At 29.8% G+C, this 9,973-nt stretch overlaps 4 protein-coding genes and 1 non-coding gene across 5 annotated transcripts; 1 reads left to right on the forward strand and 4 right to left on the reverse strand.

The window, feature by feature from the left end:
• Positions 1-206: 206 nt before the first annotated feature.
• Positions 207-2,638, reverse strand: NOP9 (RNA-binding RNA processing protein NOP9). The gene has a single exon (XM_020194210.1). The coding sequence runs from the start codon at positions 2,602-2,604 to the stop codon at positions 355-357; it is 2,250 nt and encodes a 749-aa protein (XP_020044196.1). The 5' UTR covers positions 2,605-2,638; the 3' UTR covers positions 207-354.
• A 1,683-nt stretch (positions 2,639-4,321) lies between these two features.
• Positions 4,322-6,282, reverse strand: PML1 (Pml1p). Its single transcript, XM_020195128.1, has 2 exons — positions 6,243-6,282; positions 4,322-6,180 (listed from the first exon to the last, which is right to left on the reverse strand). The coding sequence occupies exon 2, from the start codon at positions 5,850-5,852 to the stop codon at positions 4,749-4,751; it is 1,104 nt and encodes a 367-aa protein (XP_020044197.1). The 5' UTR covers positions 5,853-6,180; positions 6,243-6,282; the 3' UTR covers positions 4,322-4,748.
• A 68-nt stretch (positions 6,283-6,350) lies between these two features.
• Positions 6,351-6,444, reverse strand: ASCRUDRAFT_t177. Its single transcript has one exon. It is a non-coding gene; the product is annotated as a tRNA-Arg (tRNA).
• A 1,155-nt stretch (positions 6,445-7,599) lies between these two features.
• On the forward strand, positions 7,600-9,093 carry ASCRUDRAFT_78322 (uncharacterized protein). Its single transcript, XM_020194211.1, has one exon. The coding sequence runs from the start codon at positions 7,935-7,937 to the stop codon at positions 8,850-8,852; it is 918 nt and encodes a 305-aa protein (XP_020044198.1). The 5' UTR covers positions 7,600-7,934; the 3' UTR covers positions 8,853-9,093.
• Positions 9,094-9,664: 571 nt separating this feature from the next.
• Positions 9,665-9,973, reverse strand: ASCRUDRAFT_131859 (uncharacterized protein). The gene has a single exon (XM_020189037.1). It carries the CDS (start codon positions 9,919-9,921, stop codon positions 9,763-9,765), a length of 159 nt encoding a protein of 52 aa, XP_020044199.1. The 5' UTR covers positions 9,922-9,973; the 3' UTR covers positions 9,665-9,762.

Below are 9,973 nucleotides of genomic sequence, written 5' to 3' on the forward strand. Positions count from 1 at the left end.
CCTTTTTTTATTTTTTTTAATTTTTTTTCAAATGTCTAAAGCGTTGGTTTTTTTTTGTTTGTCGTTGTTTTTTTTTTGTTTGTTGTTTTTTTTTTTGTTTGTTGTTGTTTTATTTTGTGCTGTTTTTTGAGATAATTTTATGTTACTTTTTTATTTTGTTTTTTTTCTCTTGTCTACTTCATTCTATCATTTTTTTTTAAATTTTTCTCACCTCTTTAAAACTGTTATATTTGTTTTTTTATTACCTATCTACGTTTAACTATAAAACTGTTATTTTCAGCATATCACTATATTATACTCAAAAAATATATAATTAATTTTTCCTTAATAAATATCCATATAATTGATTCTATTCTAAGTTTTCGCTTTTCTCGACTTTTTTAATTTACGACCACGAAGTTTTTCCGGCTTTTTCGAACTCTTTCGTTGAACGTAATTTTCAATTGTTTCATGAGGACGTTTTTTCAGTTCTTTTTGTTTATTTTCGTTTTGTTTTTCATTTTGTTTTTTATTTTGCTTGTCATTATTATTGTTTTGGTTTTTCATTTTTTCATTGATTTTTTCATTTCTCTTTGATAACTCCTCAACAGCCTTATCAAACTGATTATCACTTTCTCTAACTTCAGCCTTCCAATCAACTCTTTTTCTGGTAAATAATTCCAATTTCCAATTTTTCCAAACTAATCTTCCATAATTACTTTCTTTCACTTTAAGACTCTCGCTTACCATCTCATTTGCAATTCTTTCTTTATAAATAGGAAGCTTAGAACTAAACCACCAAAGTTTATCGACAGCATGAGATCCGTAAACATTGCAACATAGATTTACTATTTCACCATCGAAACAATTCAAAAATTTTCTTCTTTGGATTGTTGATAACTTCTCTGGACTCAAAAGAATAATTTCAATTACATGAGAAAATATTCCATGAAAACACATTTGAATAAATCTTTCCCTTGGCAATTCTAATAACGTATCAAAAGTTAATACAAGAAACTTTTCATCAAAAGATATCAATTTTTCTAAAAATATAGAGTTTCTTCTTTCTTCGGCTGTTGGCCAATCGTCTTTGATGTTTCCAAGAGTGGATGTGGATAATTTGAGTATACTTTCCAATAAATTGATTTTCTGATCTTCATCTTCCTTTTTGGACTCACTAATTTCCTTGAGGTCTGGTTGTGAAACGGAAATGGAAATAGCTGGTGCCAATAAAGGTTGGCTGTTATTGCCGATAAATTTATTACTCAAAGAACTAGATGAATATTTTGATAAAACCTGCTGTATAATTAAATCTTTTTTGTAAGCTTTTCTCTCCATTACTTTATCCAATATATCTTGACTTAGTTCCAAGTTTAAATCTGTTATTTGATTAAAGTTGGGCATAAGTATGTCTAAGATTTGCTTTACATAAGTGGTTTTCAATTTCTGCAATAAACTCTGAATAACATAGACAGCAGTGGTATTTCTATTAACTAATTTCATTAGCCTATCTTTCATGTAAGTTTCAAACAATCTTTCAGATAATTTTGATTTGGTATTCATGATTACAAATTGCAAGAAATGAGAACCCACTGGATCAGTTAAGCAGTATTCCATGTAAGCGGATTCTTTTTCATCGGCATTAAAAATTGTATTATAAATTGTTTTATTTTTGTCATAAATCGACTCCACTTTTATAATGATCTGTATTACAGGTGAGGAGACTTTATCTATAGATAGCTGTCTTAATTTTGTTATAGATAGACCTTGCGTCAAGTTTAAAATTGTTTTTTTCAATTCAAATTTGAAAGTAGAAGGAACTTGATAATTCTTAGAAAAATCCTCATTGTCTTTTATTTCGATCATTTTTCTTGCAACCTTTGATTTCTTTGATCGTAATGTTGAATTTGAAACAGTCGTTGATGGCAATTCTTTGCTCGCCAAAATCAATAAAATTAATCTCAAGGTATGTGATGCATATTGATTTTCCAACATTTCTTGCAAATAAGGAATGTACTCGTTTATCATGAATATGAACATTGAATCCATAGGCGAGTATTCCTCGTTTGAATCAATTGACTCTTGTAAAAGTATATTTGGATTTAAAAGCTCTTTTTCTATTAACGCAGCGCATCTAACTAATAGTGTCTCTAAGCAATGAGATGAGTACTTATGGTGAGCTATTTTAACGAAAAAACCCTCAAATGATTGGAAAATATTTTTCAATTGGCTGTCGTTGGCTTCTAGTATTAATCTTTCCATCAACTTGGAGCATATTTGATCAGTTACTAGTTTTAATTCTTTTCCTTTAACTTCATTGAAAATGGAATTAATATACTTTTGTTTTTCTTCATCGTTGTCAAACACATTGATGTTCAACGTTGATTCAGCCTCCAAAAAAAACTGTTTTTCTGGTTTATCTAGCAAGCCAAAAAATGTTGTAGGAAGTGCTTCTTTCACTAGCTGAGGCACCAAATGGACATCAGAAATCTCTTCTTGATGGTGATTTTTGAGATCATCTTCGGGAGATTCTAAGGCAGATTTGAATTCTTTTTCGAGCTTCTTCTCTTGTCCCTCCTGTTTCTCCTGCTTTTTGGCCTCTCTTCTTCCCCTTGCCTTTGCCATTGCAATGCTCTTTAACTTGAAACCAAAATGTCTGTTGTTGTAAACTTGAAGCTATTCAACTAAAAATCAGCGATAAAAAATTTCAAAAGAAAATATATTTATGCGGGTCGCTCTCAACGACCCCGTTTCCCGCAGTCGGTTAGAAGCGGGGCCTGTTTTCGATTCCCGAGAAAGTTTTTGGGAAAAAACCCAGCCATAGAAATTTTTATTAAAGTAAGGAAAGTATTGATGGTGATGAGTATATTCGAATAGCAAAGGTAAGAATCTGAACAGCGTTTTGTTTGTTTTGTTGTAGATGCAGCAAGACAGCCTTTTGGTGAAGTGCAGCATCAAGTTTTACAAAAAAGTTAGCTGATCTGCTGGGAAACCATTTTAACTGACGAATTTTGTTATGTGCTTTGCACATCGAGTCTCATCAGTAAAATTTGTTATAATAACAATAGTTATCATCTGGTTCGCTGTTCTCATCTTCCTCAGTTTTATATTTATTCAAAAAGTTATCAAGCAGCTTCCGGTTAGCTCCTGGAACATATCTTACGCAAGCATGATTGGCATAACAGTATAAACACTTTAGATCGATGATATTGTTATCATATTGGTAGCGATGGCAGTTTAGATTGGTTTGGTTCGAACAACTTGCACAAATTATAAATGGAGAATTATTTAGATAATATTTTTGCGAAGCATCAAATGAGCAATATAAAGCAACCTTATCACATACCAGGCATTGGAATTTTAGTTTTGCAAAGTTTGTATTTCTATTATAGTCAGTGTTTTTGCAGGTTATATTAATTTGCGACGAATGATTTGAGCATGATATATCCAAGGCTTCAAGGGTTCTGGAATAGCTATTCTCCATTAAAATATTTTATTTGTTTAAATAATTATTAACTTAATTGCAATAAATCGAGTTTAATCTATTGATTTTGAGAAATAACAAGGTGAACAAGACAGTATGATTGGATTTTTATTTTGTATTTTAATAATTTCAAAAAAAAAAACAATAGCATTATACTTTTATATCTTGGAGCACCAAATAAGAGAGCAGGTAAGACATTTTCCGAACAACTAAAACAATTAATGGTTTTATATTGGTTGAGCGATTTAGATAACGATATTGATACTGACTAATAAAGGGAAATAAAACCAAAAAACAACTATTATTTTTTCTCTTGTTCTTTCTTTTTTCCTTTTTGTCTTTTTTGTTCATATACTAATGGTTTTTTGATATGAATTTTAATATAAAATGTGAAAACGAAAGTAACTCACGCCGGTTATAGGAATAAAAATTTTAGAAAAAAAAGTGATTAATTGGTAATAAGCGAGTAAAATTGAGTCTGGGAAAAGTATTTCATTAATAATTTAGAAACTATAATTGAGAAACTAAGCCAATTACAAATTAGTTATAAATGAGATATCAATCAAATAAAAATTGATTATTAATTTATTATAAATTAATTATTAATAAATTGTTTCAAGAAATCAGGTACGAATATTTCTGAAGGGTTGGTGGGATTCATTTGATATTTTTGATTTATTCGACCATTTTGATTGAGTTTGAAAGAAAATTGATAAAAAGACAAGAAAATTAATAAAAAAAACAACTGAAAACTGATAAAAACAAATGAAAAAAAGTAAAAATTGGAAAAAGTAGGAGATCTTTAGCTGGTAATTTTTTGAAATTTGCTGTCGCAAATTACTAAAAAGCAACACAAGTCTCAGATTTGAAGTTTTTATTGGTATTGGTCATTAATTCAAACCAGATAAATATCATGATTTTTCAGATGGAAAAGGTGAAAAGCTAAAAATGCTAAAAAAACTTGAAAAAGTTAAATCTCAAAACATAAAACATAAAACATAAAACATTCAATTTGTCTGTTATTTTTAACTCAAATTTACTGGTGAAAATTTTGTTGCAAGATTTGGTGGTACTCAAAACTAGTAATATATGATATATCATTTTCATAATAAACACTAGATGTTTAATGAAACTATGAGTGTTTAGTGGTAAGGAAAGAAAACACTAAAAACACCAGAGAGAAAACATTCATTGATTTATAAGAAAATGTATCGGTATAATTAGAATTCTAATTCTAATTCTAATTCTAAATAAAAGTTTATAAAATATATAGCGTGTAGTATATTTAAACTTGGTCAGTTATAAAGATATAGTCATCGGGTAAATCGCCGAAATTTATTATATCTTGATTTTTTAGTTCAATATATCTACTTGGAGGTATAATTTTATCGTTTAAAAAGGTGTTGTTGGTAGATTCTAGATCGATTAAATATGGTTTGATTGAAAAATTATCAGAAACATCGCTATTAAAAGTATTATTAGAATTGATTGGAATCTTTCGGAATTGGATCACAGCATGTTGATTTGAGCAAGATTCATGATTTAAGAGAATATGAGCTAGATTTTGGTCTCTGCCAAATAAATTGTAGGAAGTGTGATTGTTACTTAGGTTGATTTTGCTACTAGGGGAATGTAGATGATTTTGATTTTGGTTGTCCTTTTGTTTTTCATTGTCATCGTCATTGTCATTGTCATCATGATTATCATTTTCATATTGGATGGCGTTTTTAAAGATAAATAAATAGTAATAAGAGGTATTTGGAGGAATAATTGAATCAGCCGGTTCATTATATTTAACAGATGTAGTATTTTTAATGATATTTTGTATGTTAGTATGAGGCTGATTGGATTGATTGTTTATTTGAGAGATGTAGCTTGATTCCTTTTGTAATAAACCAGAGGATTTAAAATTTGGTTTATCGCGAAGAATTTCCTTTTGATTTGAAATTAAAGCGTTATGGTTAGATTTGGAGTGAGATCTTGATCTTGATCTTGATCTTACTGGAGACCTGGAGAGAGATCTGGATAATGATTTTGATGTTGATGTTGATGTTGATGCTGGTTTCAGTTTCGATGAAGGATTGAAAGATGTGTTGTTACGGTTTTTAGATGATGAGTATCTTTTGGGAGATGGAGATCTTGAATATCTTCTTCCATATCGATCTTTATTATAATGAGAAGATGGATTATCATATTTTTTATCATGTCTCCAATTTGGTTTCGAATCATATCTCGAGTTGTATCGTGAATCATATCTTGAGTAATTCCTTGAATCATACCTAGAATTTTTGGACCTAGAATCACTGTATCTTGAAAAGTTTTTATTTGATTTATAACTTTTATAATTTGTACTATATCTTGATCCTGACCTGGACCTAGATCTCGACATTGAGAAAGATCCTGATCTTGATTTTGATCCTGATCTTGAGATAGATTTTGATCTGGATCTGGATCTGGATCTTGAAGTATACCTTCCTCTATTTACTTCTCTTGAATCGTAATGGCTGTCATACCTCTCTTTGTTGCCACCTCTGCTGTAATCATTATATGAGGTGTTCCTGTCGCTGCGTCTGCTCCTGTAACCATCCCTGTTTCTATTTCTATTTCTATTTCTATCTCTAGAACTTGATCTGGACCTGGACCTGTGCCTCAATCCTACGCCAGACCTGTTTCCTGCTGTGCTGTTTCTGCCAGAGACACTGGAAGCACGACGTTTGCTGGAGTGAGATAATTGCTTAGTATCGTTCCTGTTGAAATCAATCAAATCAGACATTCTTACTTTTTATCGCGAACAACCAGCCAAAAACCAACAAAACGACTCCACAAAGAAGCTGTTTCTGAGAGTCTGTGAAATATTTCAGCTTGGTGAAGGTAAAAAACTAAAAAGCACCCGACGTGGGAGTCGAACCCACAATCTTCTGATGACTTAACACTATTCAGCTGTTAGAAGTCAGACGCGTTAACCATTACGCTAGCCAGGCATGTGATATGCTGTTTTCCCACGCACTTCCACACACGCTTTCACACGCGTGAGAGACGCGACGCCAAATAACAACAATAAACAATGGAGCAACAACACAACAATAGAATGGAACAATAACCATTGAATATCACTCCAACAGCACAGAACTGGAGAGCTGAACATCCCACGACCAGACAGCAGCACTTGTCAACATCTGTCTCTGTTCTAGCAACTGCAACACTTCCCACGTTCCACGTCTCTCTGCTGCGTTTTCTGCTTTTGAACCATCCACAAACCATTTAATGATCCAGTTAATGAATGAATGTTAACAATAACCCATATCCCAATATTCTCATTTCTGACAGAAACACCAACATCACTTTCCTCAAAAATGGTGTCAATGGGCCCTATAATACGAAACAAACCACTAACGGCAATTCCACAAATTACAAGACTCTAGAAAGCACCTTGAATCGAATCATGGAGATTCATAGAAATACAAATAATATTCAATTTCAAAACAAAACTAATCAAAATCAAAATCAAAACAATAATATTGATTCAGCTAACAACTCTAATAAAACCAACGTTACCAAACTATCCAGTTTGAATAATAACCTCAACTATGCACTTTTAAATGTAAACAAAAAAAAATCAAGGAAATATTTAGGTGATCCAATTCCATTACCAACATCTGTTAACAATAATAAAGGCCTGATCAAAAATAATAATATTCATACAATTAATAAAGACAATCAATTAAATTCTGATGGTCTCAAACAAAATAATAATAATAACTTGAAGCAAAAAATTTCAAAGAATCCTCCTTCATTACTCAAATATAAAAAAAATCTTTATGCCAATTCTAAAAATATTATTAATAATAATGGTAATAACGATAATAAAATGAATAATAAAAACAATAATAACATGAATAATAACGTAAATAATCAGAAAAAGGTTTTCTTTGACATAAATTCCTTATCAAATTTTATCAATAAACGGCATAGTTCTTTTAATAATAATAATGAAAAAAATAACAGTTCAAATAACGCAGATCATTTAAATCATTTAAATAATTATGAACTTCAAAAAAAAATTAATGAGCAAAATTATATTAACCAAGATTTGAGTTTAAATCAAGATTTAAATCAAATTAATAATAAAAGACCTTTAAAATCCATATTAAAACCTTATAATAATAATAATAATAATAATAATAATAATAATAATAATAATGACAATATATATGAAAATTCACAATTTGAAACTCCAACCAATGATCCTCCAATCGCATATAGTTCTCCAAAATCTCAAAATAAATCAAATTCTTTTTTAACAAACTCATTACTTGAAAATAATACGAAAATTCAAAATAATCACTCCAATTCCATCCAACCAGATAAATTCGATTCATATAATGTTACTGACTCCTCTTTTAATCATTCAAATATTAAATCTAATAACTCCATAAATTCAATCAATTCAATAAACTCAACAAATGCTAACATGTCCACTGAAAATTCAACTTCAAATCAGATTTTTTATGAAGCAGTTCCAGTCTATGCTTCAACAGTAAATATTCCAAATACTATTCCAAATAATAATAATAATAATACTGGCCCAAATGAATTGAATTTGGAACAGTTAAATTATTTAAGACAGTATTTAAATAACGTGAAATTTTCTCCTGAAGAACTTATAAAAATTAATTTTCTAAATGATAAACTTTCTAATAATAATAACAACAATAATAGTGCTAGTAATAATAATATAGTATCAAAAAATAATGACACCATTCAATCTATTCTAAATACTTCTGAAGAGATGAATTCAAAAAAATCCGATTCAATCCTTAAATCTAATACAATTGATAATGACTCAATATTGAAAGAAAATAAAAAACCCTCTCAAAAAAGCTATAATCACGCTAATCAATATCATACTAATCGCCCTATAAATCAACTGAAAAATAATTCAAATAAAATTGTATCATTAATTAATTATAATAGCAGCGAAGATGAGGCTGAAGTTGAAGTTGAAGTTGAAAATGAAAATGAAAATGAAAATGAAAATGAAAATAAAATACCTTCAGATATTGTTATCAAAAACAAACCAATTCAAGAAATTAATAAAATAGCCCATCCAGCATCAAATGGTTCTGTTAAACACAATCTGCTCGATAATAAAAAATTGCATACCAATTCTGAATCAAATGTTAGCACGCTTTTAAAATTGAGCAGTTTTTTTGAATATATTCAAAATTTAATAATTATCGTATTATCAAACAAAATATTGTTGATAAGTACCATTGGAATTATCTTAACATATTCTTATTTAATTATATTCAATTATGATAGGGATTTTGATTACTACAGAAAATTATTAGAAAAAGAAGCAGATGACGATTGCTTTTATTATTGTTAGACTCACTAATTTGGTGTTAGTATTTGGCTTAGCTTGTGTTAATTTTGAATTTGAATTTGAATTTGAATTTGAATGTTTATTGTTTTAGTTAATTAACCTGTTATTTTTCAGTTCTTTTTTTTTCAATTATTTATAACTATTTTCATGTTGGGACATTTTATATGAAGTTTTTAGCATTTTTCTATTTTTCCACATCTCTATTGTTTGCTGCTGTTATTCTAAGTTTCTATTGAATTGGGGTTGTATTATTAGTTATTTTTCATGTTTTATTTCAATGTATAATGATTTTTGTTTGTAAGAAAATACACGTAGAAATCGTTTGTTTACTTCCAAATTTTGACTAAATCAATTATGAATATCTTATTTATGATATTAAAACATTAATCATGTAGTTTATGATACCAAATCGATTTAGTTTGAGATAAAAACTTCTCTTTTTGCTCATAACAAAATGGCATAATTTCAATCTTTTTTTATATTAAATAGTTCCTAATAGTTTACCGAGGTTTTTTGTTCCAATGAAAACTATAATAATTACTGAAATACATAGAGCCTAGGAAAAGTAAAAAAAAATTGGTGATGAAAACATAATAGAACAATAAAAAGCATTGCTTGGATTTGATAAATGCAATTGTTTCTTCATTTCCATCGAAAACTGGTTCTCCAAGCGAATAAACCAGTCGAACCAATTGAATTGGTTGGATGGGTTGCATCTTCTCAACCAAACAGCCATCAGCCAGAGTTGCGATGCCCCAAATGCCCCACAACACAGCTGCTTCTGATCTGATTTCAGTTCCCAGTTACCACCAAATACATCGATTCTACACAATTTGTTGACTGACTCTGAGGTCCTCGAGCCTTCTATTCACTGGCTATTTGTGTGCTTGTGAGGAGTGGAATGTGATAATAATCAGTCGCACACACCAATCGCTGATACTTGATCTCGCTGATACTTGATCTCGCTGATACTTGATCTCGCTGATATTTGATATTGTTCACCACCCAATCTCAGCAATAGTGGACATACGTCTACAATGGAGGTTTTATGGTGAAATCTTGCCAATGACATCAGTAGGTTGGTGATGGCAAGAAGCAGAAAAAGCAGAGAAGAGAGAAAATAC

Source organism: Ascoidea rubescens (genome assembly GCF_001661345.1).
Source record: "Ascoidea rubescens DSM 1968 unplaced genomic scaffold ASCRUscaffold_26, whole genome shotgun sequence".
NCBI lineage: Eukaryota > Fungi > Ascomycota > Saccharomycetes > Ascoideales > Ascoideaceae > Ascoidea > Ascoidea rubescens.

Coding starts and splice junctions, on each gene's coding strand:
- ASCRUDRAFT_131859 (XM_020189037.1), bottom strand. CDS start 9,921: ATGTCATTGGCAAGATTTCACCATAAAACCTCCATTGTAGACGTATGT.
- ASCRUDRAFT_78322 (XM_020194211.1), top strand. CDS start 7,935: ATGTCCACTGAAAATTCAACTTCAAATCAGATTTTTTATGAAGCAGTT.
- NOP9 (XM_020194210.1), bottom strand. CDS start 2,604: ATGGCAAAGGCAAGGGGAAGAAGAGAGGCCAAAAAGCAGGAGAAACAG.
- PML1 (XM_020195128.1), bottom strand. CDS start 5,852: ATGTCGAGATCTAGGTCCAGGTCAGGATCAAGATATAGTACAAATTAT.